Raw genomic sequence first — 23,369 nt, forward strand, 5'->3', positions numbered from 1 at the left:
AGAAAAATTATGCTATACTTTCGAAAGATTATTTCGGGGACATTTCTTTACGAAACCCCAAAATTTAAAAGATCATCGGGTTTAGATATTTGGTCGATTGCAGTGGAGGCGCATATAGCATGGCAGGGTTCTTACCCAGCAATTGAAATCGGAATGATACCCAATCTGTGGTGAAGAGAAGCCTTTGGTATGTATTTTCTTCTTCATCCACGCATCTCTTCTACGTGTGCATTGTCTCATTTTCCCCGCAATGCCTCCACACATACGTATAATCTGACTGCAAAATACACCTACAGTACCCTACTAATGCGAAAGCATTAAGTGTCCCATGGAGCGAGCCGCCATCATCAGCCGCGCCAAACGACAGATAAATTCCCGAAGCCACGACCTGAGGCATCCCAGCTTTGAAACCATGCAGAAAGCCACGCAAAACAGCAGTGATATGAAGCCGCCGCACGTCAGTTTATATTAGCACCACCCCATGGCACTGCGTGAGGCAGCAGCTCCACTGCTCCATGCCCAAGGTCAGCGTGGCAAGGACAGCGTGCGCGCTCGAATGTTGACGCAAGTACGCCGCAGACGAAAAGGAGAGCGGAGGAATGGCATGCATGCTTTCGCATTAAAAACTCATAAGAAGTGCTTAGGCGTACCTCGAGCCCTTTTATTTCCCCGCTACAACACAGCCCCCGTTCCGGGAAGGGGAGTGCTAGGACACGGCTTACCCCCTGCCACCATTCGGAAGGGCACCGTGCCGTCGGGTGTGCACGCCGCGACATCAAACCATGCAAGGAAGTAAAATCAGGGGAGAGCGTCTAACCGTAGAACAGCGCAAGAGACATAAAGTCCCGTAATTTGAGGCTGCAGAGAGACGCGGCCGAGGCGACTGAGAAGAGAGGGTAGCACGCACGAGTAGTCCTTGTTCGCCGTGTGAATGCCATCGGGGTCGAAGCAGTCCGGGCCCTGCCCTTCGCAGTAGACCCGCTCATGATGCAGGCAAATGGAGTCGAAGGCCCTGCCCAGCCGGGAGGCCACGCTGTAGGCCAGCCGCGAGGGCACCGCCGCCAGGGTGCGCAGCCCCACCAGGCCCGTCATGTCCCGCAGGTGGCACGGGGTCAGCGTCATCAGCCCCACCGAACACCGACTCACCAGGTCCTGCACCCATTAGATCGTGCTTCACGCGCTTGCCATTCGAGGCTCACATTTGCTTTGGGCTCCTTAAGTTCACTCAACGGTCAGAGCCACTCAATAAGCTATAGTTCAGAGCACTGGAGCGCATCTTTAAACGGTTTAGCGTCCTATTCTGCCCATCCATCAAAAGTTAAACGGCAGAAATGACTCATTCAGCCGTCCCTTCTAGCTAACTGACAGGAGCGACCTATTCCCTTGAACCCTTCTATGTGAAGGTTTCGAGATTTAGAAATGGTGAGAAACTGAAACGTCATATTCAGTTACTTATTTCGACATTCACGTTTTAGTCTTTGTAAAATTAGTGCAAAGACAAGGGAGGAAAAACGTAGAGAAAGGAGAGAGTGCTTGTTCACCCTCCCTTGTCTTTGCACTCCTTTACGTTCTTTCTCCCTTGTCTTTGCGCTATTTTTACCAAAATGTATATCCAACTAGCCCACCGGATGATTTTATTCCCCTTTTAGTGTCTGGCATTTTCAAACGGCAAAGAAGCGACTGAAACATTGAGTCCGGCCACGAAATCTGCGGCGCAACAATTAGCGTCTCGCATTTAGTGTTTGGGCGGACAACTCTAAAGAGTCCAGCAAGACTCTCTCCGGTTCTTGCTATGCAGGTAGAAACTAAGGAAGAGGAGAAGACGTGAGGAGGCACCGGAACGCTCTAGCTGGAAGGATTCGAGGGTTGACGCAGAGCTAGCCGCCTTTGTCTTGACTCAGTCTTTGAACGCGTTCGAACGCAAACACCAAACACCAGATACCATCGTTGGGCTTTCGAACGCGTTGGAAAAGTGAGTCGAGATGAAGGCAGCTAGCTTTGCATCTAACCACTAATCATTCCAACCGGAGCTCTGTGTTTCTCCTCCCGTCTTCTCCTCCCCCTCAGTTTGTACCTGTATACTCCGTTTCAGGATAACCTGCTAAGCAGTGAGGGCTACATTCAACACCTCCTAGAAGAGAAAGCCATAGCGCTCCGAGTGGTTACGTCACAATGTCGAAGAAAGAAGTCTATGGTGCAACTACGCGAAAAAATTTCTGGCATCGACGTGAAAAAAATGTTTCTTGTCAAGCGGCACAATAGTGTTCGTGAGCGTTTATCCGACCTTAATATATGTTTTAAAAGTGCAGTCTTGTACAATTTATTATATGTATAATATAAACGTAATATACAATGCACTACCAAGGTTGAAAGTGCCAATTTTATATTTATGATTATCCCCGAAACCGCAGGGCTACGTGCAGTCCCGCAGCTCCCCACACTTTTCGAATGAACCGGTCCGCTGCGACGTTTTCTTTCCTCGCACGAGCCACAATTTCGGTAAATTGACATTGTGTGTGAGCTGCTGACTGTCTTAAAGGGAAGGCTGAGACTTTCAGAAAAGAAGGGAATCGAAAAAAATCCATCCATAGTTGCAGGGAGCGCAGACGAGCAAGAGATGGGTCGACAACGTTAAGTTTCCCACACTGCTGCCACTGCTCTCATGTGCGTGTGTGGTTCTTTTGATCCTCCTACCCGTCGTTTTCTTTTGTCATCACCCCAGTCTCGGGTAGTTTTTTTGTGTTCACTTCATACTACGGCATTCACGTGGATTCACGGAATAAGTCCTGCTACGGTTTGAGTGACATGTGTGGCAACTAGCCAAGGATGACACTGGTCGATTATCGATAGACCTCTCTCTCGACAGAGAGACTTAAAGTTTGTGTTCAAATGTTTTCATGCCAGATATTGTGGGACGTATGGATACGATCGACAGGTGAGAAACAACTTATTTACGGGCTTTCTTGGTCATGTATTTGCGAGTAAATTGCTGCAGTCGATTTTTTTAAAATCTCGTGATAGAATGGAATTTTCTTCTTCATCGTTATCCGTTTGCTATTGCGTCGACATTTGTAAATATGCGTGGTAATATTCTAGTTTTCACTGGAAGCTAAATAACAAGTTTGTGTGATTATACAAAGTGTGTTGTTTGTGCTCATGTGTTTATTTATACTAATGTTATTTTATTGCCTTTACCGCACTTATACTAGAATCTTAACTGTATTAAGGTAATAAATAGTATTATTGTGTACAACATAAGATATATTTTGTTCTAAACTGGCTTGAGCTGATAGGGAGAAGTAAATTAGTTTACTCTAAATAGTAAGTTTAGTACCCCTGCCACACGGAAAAGTTAATATATTTTCATTAAATGATATGGGACTTAATCAGCTCGCAGTCTTGAGTGATTATACGAGCGTCGCAAGCTGATTTGTCGACCCCATAACGTCATTCGATCGAAATTACATTACTTTTGCCATGTGGCCAGGGTATGATGCAAGAATTCAGTGACTGCATGCGATAACATCGCTTACATGATCGTGACACCTGTCTTGCCGTGTCTGTGTTGACCAAATCTACCTGATTTTTAACAGTGATCTGTTTTGCTTTGTCCAATCACTGCATGTCTCGCCATTTTGTCGGAGTATTTCTGTATAAAATATGCATTCCTACAGCAATAATTGCGTAACTCAATGTTTTCTTTTATATGCCTACCTCGTGCCATTTCATGGCGATTATCAGCGGTGTAATATTTTGCCTGTGTAATGAAATGTTTTCTAGACCCGTTGCCATGTGCAGCTTTCATTTTAGCCAATAAGACGTGCGTATGTGACTAAAAGCGCATTACGACGGTCGATCCACACGCGTTGCCGTGGCTTCGACGTGCGCCCCCGATGGCGTTCCTTTGCGACGTCAAGAGAAGAGCGCTACGTCCTTCTCTTCTAGGAGGTGTTTCTACAGCACCATATTGCCCCCCTCCCCCCCCAAATGGTGACCAAAAGTGGTCCTGTCCTTTCTCCTCTGCTTTAGAAAGCGAATGGGATCGGGCATAACCGACATCTTGTTAGTTTTACAAAAAATAACAAAGAAAGCTTTGAAGAAAATGATTTTGGAGAAGGAGAACAAGGGGGACAAAGGACAAACACAAATTTCCATATACAACTACTAGGTGACTGGTGCGCAACCGAAAAAATCCGCCTGGACCTGGTGTCGAACCAGGGACCTCTCCATTTCTAATGGAGCGCCCTACCAACTGAGCTAACCAGGAGTTAGACGTCAGTAGAGCAAACGGGTTTTGTCAGCTGCCACCAATCTAACATCAGCAAGGGTCAACATTTGTGGCATTCGCTGCACGGCTGGCACGGCATGCAGTGCAGTCCCGCTCCCAGGAACTCTGGATGAAAAGGCCACTCACATCAATCGTCTTACACCGCTCCTGGTTCTCCGGGTCCGCCAGAACTCTGGCGAAGGACTCCTCTCTGCTGGTGATCCCGGCGACGCACATCTTACACAGCCTCTGACCTTCCTCGAGCTCGACGACGCCTGCCGCCGCCTCGACCATGGCCTCGGTGACGACCACGCTGTCGCCCGTGGTTTTCTTGGAGCCATGGCTGTTGAGCGGATCCACGCACCCGCGCTTGTGGTGCTCGTAGTAGTGGTAGAACTTCTGGTGGTGGCGGCAAACGGTGTCTATGTCGTCGGTGCCGACCCGCAGAGAGATGGAGTGCTGCTCGTCCTCGCTTAGGTCGCAAAAGCTCTTGATGCTGGACACGGACGTTAGAAGTTTCTGGTGGCACTCGGTGTTAGTCAGGAGGCCCACCGAACACCAGGTGTCCGGGTCTTCGACGTCGATGTCGAACACCAAAGACACCGACGGCCGGCTCTTGGGCGCTGCCATCTTGGATTGGGGGGCTTGACTTGTTTCGGAGACGCTCCGCAGCGACTATATAGCGCTGTCGGCGCAAGTGATAACGTCACAACATGGCGCTCCGCTCCAAACAAACCGTTGCTAGGACCGTTGTTATGGACAAATGCATTGGGGCTCGATGTGAGGTTAGAAATTGTGACTGTTCTTTTATTTTTACATATACCAGCTCGTTTGCGCCATTACATCTAGAACCAATTATGCCCGTGTCGTCCTTCGTGGAATGGGTCATCCGCCCTTCTGAGGCACCGCTGCTTTCCGAGTCAAAATAAATATTCGGCAGGTCTTAGTACGAACGTGTTTCGACCACACTAGCTTCCTAGTAACTTTTTGAAGGATAAGTTCCAGTGGTGGAACTGCTGCGCCATTTGCGCCAAAACGAAAACCCTGCTAATATACTGTTCCAAAGTTAGTATTTGTGCACTATTTGCGCCACGTTTGCGCCAAAAGGGAGCTGTTCTCAAAAAGGAAACCAAGTGTCTGGCACGTAGAACTCTTGGCGATGTTACTGAAAATTAAGAAAGTACTGTTGTTTCTTTGGATGCCTGAGTACCATGTGCGAAGGGTAGGGCTGCGCGAATAGTCGAATTATCAAATACTAGTTTCAAATTATACGCTATTCGATATTCGTTTCCAAATTAACTGCAATATTCATACTTTTCGAAGAGTTGATCGCGGCGGGTTAGCCCTCACGAGTGCGCTTCTCCCCAAGCACCGATGCACTACGGAGAAGCAACACCCGCGGACACCGCGATCTCGCGACTCGCTTCGCCGCAGCGCAGCCGCGCACTTGGGCGAAAAACACACCTTCAAAGTGTGTTTTTCACACGCGCGTGCCTAATGTTATATCTATTTAAAAAAAAAAAAAAAAAAGTTGCGATTGTTGATATTTATATTGAAGTAAATTTTTCTAAATTTAACTGTTTTTTATGCCAGTGTGTGTGTTAGGCAGCAAGGTTTTAACAACCTGTGTTCATTACTTGTGCTGGTTTTTATTTGATTAAGAAATGAAGAAAATACTTCCATATAGCAAGATTTATAAATCCCCTCAATTAGGTATGGCAAACGTTTCTTCAAGATTTCGGTCCATCACTAATTTTTATGGCGCAGACGATTGACCCCCTAGCAACGACGCTCACGCCGGATTGGCTGCTTGGCAACGCGCGGGAACTTTACGGATTCGGACGGCGCGTGTACACTCCAAGCGCGTTAACCGACCACCCCGCGTGCGTTCACGCCGCTTCGCGGTGGGAGTATGCGGCTAATAATTAGAAAACTATTAACCCACCTAGCCCCTTTCCCCCCCCTCATTCCTTACACGCCGCTTTGTGGCGTCCAGCCGGCAACCCAAGCCCCGCTGTCTCCCATGAACTTCCGTAAATAGAGTGCCATATACCATTTAGTTCAGCGAAATTTCGTCGACAACATTCTTTTTTTTTTTTTTTTTCAGTGTTAATTACGAAAAAGAAATGTCGTAAATATCGCCAAATGCCTCGACAAAACAAAATGTTCTAGAAAAATAAAAGAAGTATGCCCACATTGTGAATCGAACCCGGGTCCGCTACGTATGAGGCAGATATCTTACCACTAAGGTGTACGCTTTTTTTTCTTTTTTATTTACCACTAAGGTGTGCGCTACTGCTTCGGAAACTCGCGTTGCAACCGCTCCACGAACCATCCAATCCGGCGTGAGCGCCGTTGCTGGGGTGTGTATGGCCTGGGCGTTAAAAATATGCCCCCGCGGGTCGGGGAGCGGTGCCCTTGGTATTACTTGGGCTCCGCCGGCCAGTCTTTGCTTTGCCCAGTAGCGGCAGTTTCAGGGGGGCGGGGGAGGGGGGGGGGCGGGGCAAGCGCCCCCCTTGGCCCCCCCCCCCCCCCCCGGGTTGGCACGCCCATGCATATAACTCACATCAAACCCTAAGTTGCACTGCTCTAATTCATTTTCCATTTTACTGAGGTATATCATGAAGAGGAGAGGTGACAGTGGACAACCCTGCCTGAGTCCTCTTTTTATTGCTGCGGGTTGTGTAGTTTCTGCTTCCCATATTATCACTACCTTATTGTCTGTGTACACCTGCTGAAGAAACCTAACCAAATTTCTATCTAAATTATACTCCTTCAGCTGCGCCCAGAGTTTTTTCTGGTCCAGATTATCGTACGCTCCCTTGATGTCCAAATAAGCTTACCATAAAGGAGTTTGGTTCTTCATTGCTATTTCTATACATTGAGTGGTGACGAATAAGTTATCTTCCAGTCTTCTATCTCTTCGTAATCCATTTTGGAGCTCACTCAGTATTTGCATATCTTCAGTTCATTGCTCTATTCTACGCTTTACTATCTGCATAGCTAATCTATATAGAACTGAAGTTACCGTTATCGGGCGATATGACTTAATGCTGTCTTTGTTTCCTTTGCCTTTATATATTAGTCTCATTTTACTCAGTTTCCAATCATTGGGTACCTCTCCTTCCATAATTACTTGGTTAATCACATGCCGCAACTTCAATTTGCTTGTTTTTTCTAGTGTCTTTATGAGTTCCATGGGTATGTTGTCTGGGCCTGTCGCTGTACCTGCTGGAACTTTACTTTCTGCCTTGTCCCAGTCTTTTGTAGTCGTCTCCATCGCTACGCAATTCTGTTCCTCCTCAACACTGCTGCTGACCGTGCTGTTCACTGTCTCCCTCTGCTCAAGCTGGGAGAAAGCTTCTTCGATTGACTGCCTAATATATTCACGTGTCTCTTCCCCCTCTACTCTTCTCTCCTCCTGTCTGGTCAATGAGTGTTAGATACCCTCTGTCTTTCTCCCCTGCGCTGTAATGTGCTCCCAAAACCTTTTTGCCGCATTCTTATTTTTTTTTTTTTTATTTACTTCCATCATCCACTGCACTCCTGCACTTCCAATTTTGGCCTGTATTAAAGCTGATGCTTCCCTTTTCCGCTCTTGGAAGTTCTCCCATTTCAAGGCTACTTCAGCTGGCAAGGCTCCCCCCCTTTTTTTCCCCACCTATGCTCCTTTAATGCATCTTGGCGCCGCAATATGGCTGCTTTGACCTCCTTATCCCACCAGCTTTTTGGTTTGTGTCTTCGTTTTTGCTTTCCTTTTTGTTTAATTTGATGCTTCTCTGGTTCTATTTTAAAGATTCCTATTAGATCCTCATACGTCCACTCTCTTTCTGGTTGTTCCGATACTATGTTTTCAATGCTTTTCGATACTTTCTTTATATTTGAGCTTCACTTAGTTTAGGTTGAATCGCTCGTTCCTGGGCTTGTTGTTCTGGTTTGGATGCGCCAAATTTCATCATAATTCGTTTGTGGTCACTTCCTAAGCTTTTTGTTCCTTCCTCATCTATTTCCATACTTCCAAACCTGGCGTACAGTTTGTGGGACATGAGGCAGTAGTCTATTGTTGAGTGTGAGTTGTCTCGTTCCCACGTTATTTTGTCGTTGCATTTTACTTGTGCATTAACTAACACTAAGTCCAGGGCCTCACAGAAATCTTCTAGCAGCTTTCCAGTTGTATCTGTGAATCCGTCAAACTCTTCTAAGTGGGCATTCGTGTCTCCTGATAATTATTTCCTGATTAAGACCAATTTCTCTGATATCCCTCGATATACATTTAAAGTGTTTTGCATTTTTCTTCCTTGAGTCATTTCCCGTTTTCAGGTATGCAAACCCCAGAAGAGCGTTTAGATCTGTTACCCTACCTTTCAGCCATAAATATCCTCTGCAGCTTTCCTTCTCTCTTTCCCAGTCTTGTCCTTTAACTCACATGCCTAGACCTCCGCCTTTGCGTTCACCTCCCCTCCGGTTGCATCCCATCCAGAAGTAGCCTGGTATGTAAGGTGGTTCCTTTTCATCTCTAAGGTGCGTTTCTGCAACCTCATACTCTGTAAAATTTTCAGCCTCTATCCCCGGTTGTTTCCAGGTTTCGGCCTGTGTTTCGGGTAGCGTCCCGACTGAACAGGGTGAGCGCTCTCTTCCACGCTAGCCTCCTGCTTCTTCATGCGCCGTGAGCTTTCTGCAGCCTTCTCGGATGCAATTGCGAAATCTTCAGCCTCTTGAAGGATGAGTGTCCCCCTGGTGAGCAGATGTCTGCGTACGTCATCATCACGAAGCCCACGAACCAGACGATCTCGTGTCATGCGGTGCAGCCTTTCGCCAAAATTGCAGTCTCGGCCAGTCTACGCGCCTCCGTTACGAATGCTTGTACGGATTTTCCGTCCTCTTGGTTTCGCATGAAGAAATTGTAATTTGCTGCGATCTCGTTTTCTTGCGGGGCATAGTACTCTTCCAGATGCTTTACGACGTCTTCGTAGCTTAGCTCGTTAACCTTCTTGGGGTGACAACGGCCTAGAAGCACCTTCACCACGTTGTCGCTGAGGGCAGCCACCAATAACGCCCACCGTTTGGGTTCCTTGATGCTGTGGCCTTCGAAGTAGGCCTCCAGCCGTACCTTGTAAGTGTTCCATGAGCCCGTCGTCTCGTCAAACCACGGTGGACGGGCTGTCATGGCTGGAACTGCGAAAGATTGCGGGGTTGCTTAACCGTCTCGTCGCCAACTGCATCGCGGCCTAAGTAACGCCGGGTAAGAGACACAATCCAAAGAATACTTTATGAAAGGAACATGATGGCTTTTTACAGATGGCTGCTCGAGCAAACACCGCGATATCACCCCCCCCCCTCCCCCCCCCCCCCCCCCGAGTTTGTTGATGATAATTATATATGGCCTCGTGGATATATACAGCACTAAGCCCCTCTACCTTGTTGGGCTTTCCCCTGCCGCTCCACCTTTTCCATTTCGGCGGCCGCTTCCGGTGGCAATCTGCCAGGCTTTGTCAGTATAGAGGAGGCTCCTTGCCATAACCTTCGCTATGGTCTAACTCACCTTGCAGCCTCGCGCCATCAACCTTTTGGCTCTTTCCCAAGATAAAGAAACATTTTAGGTCCGACGACGAGGTTACCGATGCAGTGCGCCAGTGGTGTCGTCAACAGCTGCTTTTTTTTATAATCCACGACGGTGTGGCCAGAGCGAACCAGGTGCGTGTGAAGATGATGTGCTCCCGCTTGCACGGGGCACGAGACTGGGAGCTGGACTCGCACGAGACGGGGTCTGGACTCGATCGAAGCAGGGACCAGTTATGCTGATGTAAATAAGAGGAATTACATAAAACATGGTGTCAGAATAGAGGAACAACGAACAGTCTTCACCTGCTGCACAGAAAGGTGAGCAATGGCTGAAGCCAGCCTCAAACCTTCTGCTTCGATGGCATCATTTATGATTCAGCCACCTGAACCTTTCTGCTTTAAGTCACCAAATGAGTGGCCCAAGTGGAAGAAACGCTTCGAACGGTTCCGAACCGCATCAGGACTTTGCACAAAGCCTGAGGAGCACCAAATTGACGCCTTCCTTTATATAATGGGAGATCAGTCAGAGGACGTTCTCAGCACTTTCCAGTTGTCCGCGGAGGATTCCAAGAATTTTGAAGTTGTACTGCAAAGGTTTGACAGCTACTTCATCCCAAAGCGGAACATAATTTTCGAGCGGGCACGCTTCAACATGAGATCCCAACAAGACGGAGAGTCCATTGAAGAGTTCGCAACGACACTTCATACCCTGTCGAAGGACTGCGACTACGGCAATCTGCGAGAGCAACTGGTGAGGGATCGCTTCGTTGTCGGCATTCAAGACTCAAAACTCTCTGCAAAGCTACAGCTTAACGCCGAACTAACGCTTCAGACAGCGCTGGAAACAGCACGACAAGTAGAAAGCGTGCGCAAACAACAGGAGGAACTAAACCAGGATCGAAATTCGAACGTCCACAAGATTTCGTCATCGGACAAAGAAAAAACTGCTTCTACGGCCCTCAGTACAAACAAACGCGAGGGTCCTGACGATAGAAGACAGAGGGAAAACACTCCATACCAGCAACGTCCGCTGACCATGCCATCAGACAACCGAACACAATGCAGGTGGTGTGGGAGAGACACGCATCCACGCACTTCGTGTCCAGCGCGGTCCAAAGTATGCACAAATTGCCACAAGAAAGGACACTTCTCCGAGGTATGCCTGTCAAAAAGAGTGGACTTCGTAGAAGCTCCAGGTCCCAACGTAGGTTTCCTTGGAATAGTGACATCTCCGCAAGTTAATAGTTGGGAGGTTGATGTGTTAATCCAGTCCGAGCCAGTGAGATTTAAGATCGACACAGGCGCCGACGAAACGGTAATCCCACCAGCGGTGTTCAACAAGCTTGAACCACAGCCGCTACTGCAGAATCCACCTCGCCAACTTCGTGGACCAGACGGAAAGGCGCTAGCAATACAAGGTGTGGTACGCCTCGCAATGTCCTACAAGGACCGAGTATCCGAGCAGAACATTTATGTTCTCCAAGACGTTACCATACCCCTTTTAGGAAAGCCGGCTATCGAAGGGCTCCAACTACTTTCACCAATCAACAGGATCGAAACGACGGTAAACCCGAAAGTCGACTTTCCATCACTGTTCACAGGGTTGGGAACATTCCCTGGGGAATATCACCTACAGCTCCTGGAGAACGCGAAACCGTTTGCTCTAAGCTCGCCACGTCGTGTCCCGATCCCACTGTACGAAAAGACGAAGCAAGAACTTCAACGTATGGAGGACATCGGCGTCATCTCCCCTGTCAGTGTCCCAACCGAATGGTGCGCACCCATGGTGATCGTACCAAAGCGGACTGGAGAAGTGCGCATATGCGTTGACTTCACAGAATTAAATCGCTATGTCTTGAGAGAGTGGCATCCCATTCCTTCCGTCGAACATACTCTTGGCCTTCTTCAGGGCGCGAAAATCTTCTCGAAACTCGACGCTAACTCCGGGTTTTGGCAGATTCCCCTGAGCGACGAAAGCAAGAAATTCACCACGTTCATCACACCTTTTGGCAGATTTTGTTTCAACCGACTCCCATTCGGGATCTCATCTGCTCCAGAACATTTCCAAAAACAACTGTCAAGCATCCTTGAAGGACTCAGCGGTGTCGTATGCCTCATGGACGATGTTCTGATTTGGGGATCCTGCAAAAAAGAACACGACGAAAGACTCCGTAACGTCCTTCAAAAGATCTGCAGTGCAGAAATTACTCTCAACAAGGACAAATGCTTGTTTGGTGTACAGGAACTCACGTTTCTTGGTCACCGAATAGACAGCCTAGGAATTCGACCCGACATTTCAAAACTCAAGGCTGTTATGGATATGCCACCGCCTACATCAAGAACAGAGCTACAGAGGGTCCTCGGAATGGCGACCTATCTGGCTCGGTTCGTAGCCAACTTCGCCGAACTCCTGCAGCCACTAACTGCGATGCTCTCAAAGAAGCAAGAGTTCGTCTGGGGACCAGTCCAGCAAAACTCATTTGACAGATGGAAAGCTGTCTTATCATCTGAACCAGTACTGGGCATCTACGATGCCAACAAAGAAACGGTAGTGACCGCAGATGCCTCATCGTATGGACTTGGCGCCATTCTCCGTCAACGACAAGACGACGGGAGGTTCCAAGTCATCGCCTATGCCTCGAGACTGCTGACAGATACAGAAAAACGCTACGCGCAAATAGAGAAAGAGGGCCTCGCGTCAGTGTGGGCGTGCGAAAAGTTCAGCGACTACCTCGTCGGGAAAACATTCAAATTAGAGACTGACCACAAACCTCTCGTGAGTCTATTTTCTTCCAAGTCCACGACTTCAGCGAATGCGCATGCGTATGATGAGATACACGTACGAGATAACCTACGTTCCAGGAAAGCAGCTCATGGCCGCAGACACGCTCTCGAGAGCACCTCTTCCCCTAAAAGAGTCGTCTGAACTGGAAGAAGAGGTTGAAGCCTTCGTCCAATTTGTAAGGTCAACCGTTCCGGCTGTCAGTTCCAGCCTCCAGTGGCTCATCGACAGCCAGGAAAAGGATCCGGTTTGTAAGCAAATAAGATACTGTTGCAAGAATACATGGCCCTGCCGGCGTGACCTCAACAACGAAGTTAAGCCTTTCTACCCATTTCGCCATCAGTTCACCTTTGAAGACGACTTGCTTATGTTCACAGCAAGGATCCTTGTGCCAACATCTTGCAGATCGGAAATTTTGCGTCTTCTTCACGAGGGACACTTTGGCATCGAGAAAACTCAGGCGCGAGCTAAAGAGACGTTGTGGTGGCCAGGAATGATGAAAGAAATTGAAGCAAAAGTTAAGAGCTGTCATCTTTGCATCGAAGGATCAACAAATAGAAAGATGCCGCTTAAACCCACCGAACTCCCCGAGAGACCTTGGCAACGGATCGCAATGGATTTGTTCTACCAGAAGGGCCAGTGGTGGTTGATCGTGACCGACTATTTCTCAAGATATCCAGAGATCGCCCGCCTGGAGAATACGACCGCACAAGTCGTAGTGAACCATTGCAAGAGTATCTTTGCACGACACGGTATTCCAGAAGTTGTCGTCTCGGACAATGGCCCACAATTTTCGCGAGTGTCAACCTCAGAATTCGCCACTTTTGCTAGAGAATACGGCTTCCAACATATAACCTCGAGCCCTCACTATCCACAAAGCAATGGACTTGCGGAAGCTGCAGTGAAAATAATAAAGAGCTCCATGAATAAGACAAGAGACCCGTATGAGACCCTGCTGTCTTATCGAACAACACCCCTGAAAAACGGGTACAGCCCAGCCGAGCTACTTATGGGACGCCGACTGCGGTCAAAGCTTCCCATCCCGAACAGACTGCTGAGGCCAACAGCTCCAAACCTAGAGGAGCTCGCGAAGTTTGAAACTAGCTACCGGCTCAAGCAACGGTCGGCTTACGACAAACACCATGGTGTCCGCCATCTGCCCGACATAGTCGATGGAACAGACGTATGGGTTGTCGATCTCCAACGGAAGGGAACGGTGCAGTGCCCAACATCAAAGCCACGCTCATATCTCGTTGACACCGGCCAAAGCGTCGTGCGAAGAAATCGTACACATCTCATACCATACACCAATGAGACCACTCAGACCTTCAAGAATTTGGCGGCTCCTGCCGATAGTGATGGGCAAGAAGTACCACAGGAGGGGTGCGAGGACGCATCACATCCTCACACAAGGACGGGACGCTGCAGTAGACGTCCTTCTCGATACTTAGATGACTGATCATTCCCAAGGGGAGGGGGATGTGTGGTAGTAACTGGCCATGGGTGTGGCCAGAGCGAACCAGGTGCGTGTGAAGATGATGTGCTCCCGCTTGCACGGGGCACGAGACTGGGAGCTGGACTCGCACGAGACGGGGTCTGGACTCGATCGAAGCAGGGACCAGTTATGCTGATGTAAATAAGAGGAATTACATAAAACAGACGGCACGCCGAGTACTGCACCGGAAGCGGAAGTGCAACGCCGCCGAATAGAAAAGTTAGAGCCTAGGAGGCGAAACTTATCGATCACCCCGAGAAAGAAAGCTCGTACTTAAATAATGACCTTCACGAAGGGCGAAACCCAAAGCCTGTCACATATAAAATGATCGCTTATTTAATTTAGGCACATAAAATCATTCAATCTCTAAAGAGAGAAAGAAGAAACCTGAAAACCATCGGCGTGATTCGCCTAAATCATCGCTTCTGTAACCGCTTGGAATCAACAAATATCGGCATTTCACCAATATTCATGGCTATATTTCGAGGGCAAGAGCTGAATGCTAACGCCCTAACTGAAGGCTTTTTTCTTCTTTCTTCTTTTTTCTGTACCGTCGTAAATTTTACTCAGTAGATAATTAGATCTGGCGGCGTCCCATATTTTCCAAGGCCCCATCGTCCCTCCAAGGGCATGCAGTAGCTTTTTAGAATATTAATAATTCGGTAATAATCAACGTGCAACGAGATATCTGTGGGGAATGTCTGCAGTATTAATTATTATTTAAAAAAACAAAACAAAAAAAAAACGCGGGTTTATTAGGGTCGGTTTTGATCAACATAGTGCCGCATTTAGTGCAACTTCGCAACGAAGCATGGTCGCGTCCACCACTTGTGGTTTATCGTTTGCAGCATCTTGATTCTGTCCACTAATTGCCCGATGGCGTGATGATCATCATTCATTCATTCATTCATTCATTCATTTATTCATTCGTTCATTCATCTCTCTCCGTTAGTTTCCGTGCTTATAAACAGCTAATGCCTGTGTAATTGTACACAACAACATTTTGGGTTGACAATGACGTCGTTATGCCATTTGTATGGGTAACGAATATGGCAAAAAGTGTATGTAATATAAGAGCTATAACGATAACTAACTAGCAAGGAATACAAGTACGAAAGTTGCACACAAAATTCAGCACATATTTTGAAAAGTTACCAGCTAAAATACGTTTAGGGCATGAAGAAAAATAGTAAAATACTAGTCAAAGAATGATCATGATGCTGATGAGGTTCTCTGAAGCTCTGTCGCATTCGACGCAGTGCTCGGAGACGGTGTATGCCTGCACAATAGACGAATGCAAGCTGGGTGACCGGGCCCAGCCATGTTTCTGCTCGAGCAGGCACGCTCGTGCGATTACAAGGTTTTCAACGGTATACGTTCACGCACACGTTGCACGTGCTTGCACGGGTCTATAGAGTAATTTCTTACATATTTAGACGACCGCTTTTGTATTGTCAAAGATGTCATTTCAAAACCTTAAGTGCCTAGAGAAACGATCTGCAACGCTTACCAGCCAAGTAAGCGTTGTTTGCAGAGCACTTTCCGACAGCAGAGAGCTCGAGCCAGCACGCACACAGCTGGACACAACGATAGCGCAAACACGACATCGGCACGTTTTCGCAGTTAACTTCGAAGATGCATCCAAATACTTTACTAGGGGGAATACATTCCACTCCTCTTAAATACAATAGCCTCGGCGCGGACAGGTTTTCTGGCCTGGCGAGATCCATCTATCGTCGGGGAGGTCTCGGCTATTGATGAAATTGATGTTCTACATACCAAAATCATTGTGGAAATGCACGAGACACGTGCCGCGCGCCACTTCTAAGGCTTAGTTCACACTTACAGCTAATCCGCTGCCGCCGAAGCGGAATCAGCCGCGGCAATGCGCAGTGGACGCTACGCCCGCCGGCCGAATTCTTGCAGAATCGCAAGCCGAATCGCATGTGTGAACCAGGCCTAAGAATAACATGGCGTCTAAACTCTAGCTCAGTAGTGCGCTAAATACTTTGCTGCGCTGTGCCGCCATGATCTTCCCAAGGGTCGCACGTTCCACGTGCCTCGTGCATCGACGCACCTTGCGCTACTTTTGAAACATGAAGGGGCTTTAGGTGGAATCGGAGACGACACCGCCGCGGCCGGCGCGAACATCCACGTGCACTTGCGCGTGGACTGACGCAGACCTCCACTCCGTCAGGGCTGGATTCGGCGCTGTAGGCGTTCTGCCTAATGCAAATGAGCAGAGTGGAATGTATTCCTCCTAGTAATGTACTTGATGCATCGTTGGGTAGCAAACTTTAGCGCTTGGGTTAGTACACCAAATGAGCGCTTCCCGCCATATCGACAGGTTGCAACCAACACTATAGTTTTGGTTGCAGCCTGTCGATAGTATAAGGAAAAGAGCAAAAAGCCGTCAATCGATCGTTCGCCCTAGGGTGCCTTCATGTGCGCTTTCATCGGGTACTACAAAGGGTGGCATCACCCTAAACAGAAGGACATCGAGGCACCCTAGTTCGCCCTATAACTATACTCCGGTCACCCTTAAGGCTGATTCACACTGCCCTATTTTTTACGTTAAGTTACGTTACGTATAAGTCACCGAAAAATTCGTGTCTCGAATGTCGCGTGCCATGCTTTCTCCTTGAACTGGTCGCTTAATCTGAAGCACAGAGGTCCCGGTGACTTCAATGCAATATTTTGCAACGTAACTAAACGTTAGAAAATGGGGCAGTCTGAACCAGCTTTTAAGCTGAGACCAGAAGCTCCGCCTTCAGCGCGAGCTCGCTGGCTTCCGTGGTGCTTTGGTTACGCGTACCTGCGTGTTCCCACTTTTGTTATCAAGAGCAGAAAGCTCGCGCTGAAGGCCGTTATCCACGATCTTTTTTTTAATGCGAAACTTCTTTAGTATACTTCACCCGGTTTTCGCGATACGCTATCTGACCTCGAATGTGCCGTGCGTATGCGCGGCGCGCCTATGCGGACGTCGTCTTCGACGTCGTCCTAAAAGTCGTCCTTGAGGTTGTCCGAGAGATCGTCCTAAACGTCACCTTTGACGTCGTCCTCTAAGACGTCGCACTCGACGTCGTCCTAGACGTCATTCTTGAGGTCGTCCTGGAGGTCGTCCTTGACATCGCCCCAGGGGTCGTCCTATAGACGTCGCGTTTGACGTCATCCTCTAGGACAGGGGTCTCAAACACGTGGCCCGCGACTCCTTGGGATGCGGCCCGCAGGAAACCGGCTGCGAGCACCTGTTCCCCTTGTCTCGAGCTCTAGAAAGGGCACGCGCTATAAATATCTTATGTCACCGAAACATTTCCGAAATCACAGTCCACATGTGCTAAACCTCAGTCCAGCCAACGCTCGCGCAATTAGATGTATTGCTAGATTACCCGAGCATCAAGGAGAATGCAGGGATTGGTGCTGCACGCGCCGCACGTGCTGGCCTCAGCAGTAGTAAATTTTCTAAAGCAAATACCTAAAACAAATGACGTCTTGCACGCGCGTTCGTCGACGCTTTATTTTGATTATTTACTTCGAATCTTTTATACGGGGAAGGCGTGCACGTGTGGCGCGTGGAACACCAATCCGCCAGAAAGTGCGCGTGTATAATACACAAACAGAGCAATGAACGCGCCCTCAAACGCTTTTAGGGAAACGTGTATAGCGTATCCAGTCTTGGGTAACTTACTTTCAAAAAGTAATTCGTTACAGTTACAGTTACTTTCAGAAAAAAGTAGCGAAGTTACCGTTACAGTTATCGCAACAAAAGAGTAACTCGTTACCAGTTACAGTTACTTTGAAAAAATAAAGACGTTACTTTTCAGTTACTTTTCTATAACACGAAAATTTTAGAAAAAACTAGAAAACGCCGCGCACCAAGTTTTTTTTAAATAAAATTAAAAAGTATGCTTTTTACTTCACATTGTAACTCAGCAGCAGTTGCTTCTCGAAATTAGTGTCTGAAAGTTTCCCTCGTTTGATGGCGAACACGTCCCTGCCCTTGCTGAACAGACCCCGCGCAACAAGAGCAACGAGCAAACCCTGCGCAAACAGCAGTACATTTTGCCTCGACTGCTAACACCGCGAAGGAGTAGTGGTGCAAATCAAAATACCATACATTAGTGGCGATAATCAAAATGCGACACATTCGCAATGCCCTCTGTGTGCGTTGTTATTCCACGGTTGACACACCCGATTAAAAAGCGTTTCAGTCATAAAGTACAAGCGCGTGCGTAAATATAACTAGGTTTGTTTTTTTTCATCACATCTACACGTGGCTATTTTCGGGTCATGAATCGCGAGAAAGAACGCATTTAAAAGTTTGTGCAAGGCCAACTTAACACTTAAAACTTCGGAACAGACAATTTGGACAGTGTAAGGAATAGCTAGATTGTGCTCGTTCAATCATATATTTTTTCTAAAAAACTGGAAAGTAACGACAAAAGTAACGTCGTTACTTTCATAGTTACCTGAGAAGGAGTAATAGAACTACAGTTACAAGTTACATTTTCAAAAAGTAACTCGTTACAGTTACAAGCTACCAAAAAAGTAACGAAGTTACTGTAACTCGTCACTAGTATCGCGTTACTACCCAGTACTGAGCGTATCACATAGTTTATAATATAGGGTGGTGCAAGTCACCAGGCTCCATCTAAAATGGACCGTAAAAATCGACGCCTGAACGCAGCCACCTAAACTTTTCGTCAAAGGTGTATTTCACAGGTCGGTTTTTTCTTGTAAAATTACAAAGCGTAGCTCTCTTTTAGTAAAAAATAGGGCCAAGAAACTTGCCAGGGTCTACGGCGGGCGGCTACCCAGACGACCAAGTCCAGTAGCGGGGTGTGTTTGGCATTCGTATTGATAGATGGCGTCGGGAGCGGCGTCTGAGTAAGGCCCCTGTATAGACCTTGGTCCGGAAGTGCTCTTTTTAGCCTCGACCGCAAGGAGCAAAATCGAACAATAATCTCGAACCCAGACGCTCACGGGGAGGGGGGGCTGCGTCGGCCTGCGCCGCCGGTTCCCGTTGAGGGCTTCTTCGCTGGTGTGCCGACTGCCGTTTCGCCGGCATCGGTCCTGTTTACCGCGGTATGTGAGTATAGTGCCCGTAATGTGAGAGCCGTGTGTCCATACGCCACTTTGCCGTTGTTGGTTTTCATCTAGCCGAGCCAGAAAACATCTCGCGACGAGTTGATCGCGCCGCGAGTGACGAAGAAGCAAACATGGCGACGGTTTGTGCGATTGCTTTGGTGGCTCCGGTGTTGAGTGTCTTCAACGTCCTCGTGAGAAGATTCCCCTGCCCTTCGAAGTTATCGCAGGCACCACGAGTGGCACGAAAGATGTGGAATCATCGTCTCAACTACAAATAAGCAGGCCTGCACGAGCAACAACGACGCCGAGCAGGCGCTCGGCACAGTTGTGTCGTCAGATGTTCTACAACGCCGAGATATTTTCATGTATCATTTGGAATGGCTTCAAGAGTGGAAAATTAATCTATTTCGCAGATTGTTAACGCCGAGGTGAGTGCCCTCCGTTGCAGTGCCGTTGTCGCGCGAAGTGCAGAGAAAACCGGGTGGCGATGGCGGCGGTGCTCTTTGATCGCTTTGATCTTGCGCCGTCGGGTTCATGGAGTCCGGAGTAAACGTACGTACGTGCGTCTGCTGGATCGGCGTTTTGGACTGCCACAAAACTCTTTCTCGAGGGCATTTACCTTGTGAAGCTTAGTAGCTCATTACATTTCGTCGTCGACTGCGCTCATTTGACTACGACGGACGAGCCTGCGAGATGTGAATTTCACTGCCTAAGATCCTTGGTGTGCTATAACGAGGGCTAATAAAATATCACCGCGAACTTCTGAACAAACGAGTCGAAGTTTCGTCTGTTATCATAACTGATCGCCTGTCACAATATTCATCAGTAGCGTTCCTAGACTCCGCCCCCACAGGCACCGTGCTTCGTTGCCCGATAGTAAGTGTCTCCTGGTACCTCGTAGAATTCCAGCTCCCACTTCAAGTAAGTACCATCCTTTAGAACTGGCAATTAATAGTTTCGAACCCAGACGCTCGCAGCGTGTGTGTGTGTGTGTGGGGGGGGGGGGGGGGGTGCTAACACACTCGGAGCCCTCGTTTTCGCCGCTTCGCGGCGGCAGACAAGGCGGCACACTACAAAAGAAAGCTAATCCAAGCTGTCTATGGAACTAGACCCATTCGCTCGTCATTTGATGAAACGTCGTGGTCTCGTTTTCATTCGCTAAAACGGCGTTCGATCAAGTAAACGCCTCCCACTTATTTCGGCTCGGCAGAGCCGCAGAAAGGCAAGCAGATCGCGAAAATCGGTCTCAACCGTGCCACGAATGTAATGTCGTATACAAAAAGCCGACAATCAAGCATTTGAAAGCTACAAGAAAGCGGCAGCGAAATATTTACAACGCAATGAACCCGGACTGAAACGCGGATGTCAAGGGTCAAGCAGACACCGAGAACATTTAAGACAAGAAAGGTTTTTTCTTGTTTTCTCGATCGAGATGGGTTCTCGAATGTTCACGACATCTTATCTGTTGAAGAACGAACCGCGGAGGCTTCTGGTGAAGACATCGTTCACAATGTGCCGGTGCATTCGGACAGCCTGCCGCATCCAGCTCCCCAAAGCAACGCCGCCAACGCAGCCCCCCCCTCCTGCCTGCCAGTTCTCTCCGCGTGGTGGCGCGAGCGTAGATAAACATGGCGGCGCCCTGGAATTGGCGCGTCTGAAGGTGCAGCCGACCACCGAAAGATAGCAGACGACACGCAGACGAAATCCGTTGGCAGCAAAAGCGCCGCCGTTATGCAGACGCGTTTTTTTACTTTAAGTTTTGCTTTTATTGTTCGCATTTATTTTTTAACCGAAGGTGCATTAAAAAAAAATATATTCATTTTAATAAACCACGGTGGTCGCGAGCCGTCGCGATTAAAGTCCCTCGATGTTTTTTAATATCCAGGGACGTTAGTCGCGATTAGAGTTCCTGCATAGGCTCCCTACGGGAGCCAGAGTTGCGCATTTGTTTTCCCCGCGCCGCCACGCCGCTATTCGCCGAGATCCATCACGTGAGGAGCAAAGCATCCGGTGGCGTGCAAGAAAGCCACCTTTACGGTCGCTCCACCGACGTTTCTCTTGCCCCGGCGTATGTTTCCCTGCTCTCCGCCTCCTTTTCCTCCTCTCCTGTTTTCCATGCGCGGCGGCGCGCGCGGCGCCGCTATTCGCCAAATTTAGTCACGTGAGGAGCAAAGCATCCAGCTTGTGCGGGAAAGCCGGCGCTACGGCCACGCGCCGAGGCTGAATTCGCAACTCTGCTACCGTAGGTAGCATATACAGGAACTCTAGTCGCGATAAGGAGGTAGCGCCATCTATCAATACGAACGTCAAACACACCCCGCTACTAAACCCCTGTCGTCTGCGTTGCTGCCCGTCGTAGACCCTGGCAAGTTTCTTGGCCTTATTTTTTACAGAAAGAGAGCTACGCTTTGTAATTTTACAAGAATAAACCGACCTGTGAATTACACCTTTGACGTAAAGTTTATATTGCTACGTGCAGTCGTCGATTTTTACGGTCCATTTTAGATCGAGCCTGGTGACTTGAAGCGCCCTATATTTTATTTTTATTTGCCTCGTGTTTTGTTTTAATATTCTCTTCGGAGCTTTCTTAGCTCAAAGACGGACCTTGGCTGCACGGACTCTCGCTCAGCGGGAGAAAAATAGAAGACCTACGAGTTCGAGATTCTCACCTTCAAATATTTTCACCATTAAAATACGAGCTTTTCTTCCTCCAAGCTGCCGCTATACAAACCGTTAGTGGAGCAAAAACTGTCCTAAGGAAATTTTGTTTTCTCCGGACATGTTGAGCTGGAATAATTTCTGAGTGATTTCAACAACGGGACGATAGTGTGCTTGCTCTCTTGTTCTCTAAAAATAGCAGTGAGTTGGCGAGGTGGTGCCATTTTAATTAGTGTTGTTATATCAGGTGAAGGACAAAATTTGTTCAATAAACAAATCAAAGCTAAAGATAGCACTGCCAAATTGCCAGTTTACAAAAAGCAGAAAGCAGGAGATCCCTTAAAAAAATCTCTCAACCCCCCCTCCCCCCCCCCCCCCCCCCCCCAAAAAAAAAAGAAGGTCGAAGGTCTTACGCTGGCCCTTGACCTTTCAGGGGTGGGCTATCTGGCCCTCACACTTTAATGAGTTTGAGACCACTGCTCTAGGACGTTGTTCTAGACGTTGTTCTTGAGGTCGTCCTAGAAGTCCTCCTTGACGCCGCCCAAAAGGTCGTCCTAGAGGTCGTTCTAGACGTCGTCTTGGACGCCGTTTTTTAGTACGTCGTCCTCGACGTCAATTTTGAAGGTCCTAGAGGTCATCCTTGAGATCGCCCTAGAGATTGTCCTAGAGCCGTTCTAGACGTCGTCTTTGACGTCGCCCTGTAGGACGTCGTCCCAGCAAGCAGATAAACCCGCGCCGCGCATACGCGGAGCGGCAGTATGCATACATTCACATTTGTGCTCAAGCTACGAAGCAATTATCGGTTTGAGTGGAGCTATACTTTGTTTCACCTTATGATGTACCGGCTACAAGCGCGAGCTCTTTGCTTTGGGGCACATCTCGGCGCAACAAGCTCTCGTGCGTTAAGAGCAGCTGCCAGCGCTATGAGCTCGCGATTCTAGCCTTCTCTGCGGTACAACATAAGGTGAAACATACATACTCCGTTTCACCTTATGTTGTACCGCAGAGAAGACTAGATGCGCGAGCTCATAGCGTTGGGAGCTGCTCTTAACGCACGAGAGCTTGTGCCGCCAAGATATGCCCTAGAGCAAGGAGCTCGCGCTTCTATACTTCGTTTCACTTTATGTGCGAGCGAAGGCAAAGCTGGAAACGCGAGCACGAAAGCTCCATGCGTTCAGACTTTGCTCGAGCGCACGAGCTGGGGAGAAACGCAAAAGGCGCTGGTCTCGCGCTTCTAGCTTTGGCTTCGCTCCCAGATAAAGTGAAACGAAGTATAGCCTTTCCTGCGGCACATCATAAAGTTAAACAGAGTATAGTTGATGGTCAAAGATGGTGGTGAAACAGCTTGAACTGGGGTGCCTTCATGTGCTAGCTTTGCTTAGGGTGGAGACATCTGGCCATTTTGTCCCACACTTTTATTTTCTTTTTTGTTCAGAAGCGCGTGAAAGAGCGTGTCGCTGCACGCGTTTGTGGCGCTGACTGTGCTATGGCGACATTTTTTTTCCGTATATTTCTTT

General features: G+C 48.3%; 2 protein-coding genes across 2 annotated transcripts in view; one reads left to right on the plus strand and one right to left on the minus strand.

Annotated features, from left to right (window-relative positions):
* The window catches only part of LOC8034064, a 103,371-nt gene extending 98,456 nt beyond the window's left edge, over positions 1 to 4,915 (minus strand). Inside the window, exons 1-2 of the mRNA XM_040499133.1 lie at positions 4,415 to 4,915; positions 908 to 1,152 (exon numbers count right to left, since the gene is read on the minus strand). Coding sequence (XP_040355067.1) covers positions 908 to 1,152; positions 4,415 to 4,897 — 728 coding nt within the window. The 5' untranslated portion in view covers positions 4,898 to 4,915. The remainder of the gene's footprint in view (positions 1 to 907; positions 1,153 to 4,414) is intronic.
* LOC120836566 (AF4/FMR2 family member 1) overlaps positions 1 to 23,369 on the plus strand; it is a 228,382-nt gene that overhangs the window by 16,198 nt on the left and 188,815 nt on the right. The window lies entirely within an intron of this gene.

Source organism: Ixodes scapularis, unplaced genomic scaffold, assembly GCF_016920785.2.
Source record: "Ixodes scapularis isolate PalLabHiFi unplaced genomic scaffold, ASM1692078v2 PGA_scaffold11__112_contigs__length_91849675, whole genome shotgun sequence".
Classification (NCBI taxonomy): domain Eukaryota; kingdom Metazoa; phylum Arthropoda; class Arachnida; order Ixodida; family Ixodidae; genus Ixodes; species Ixodes scapularis.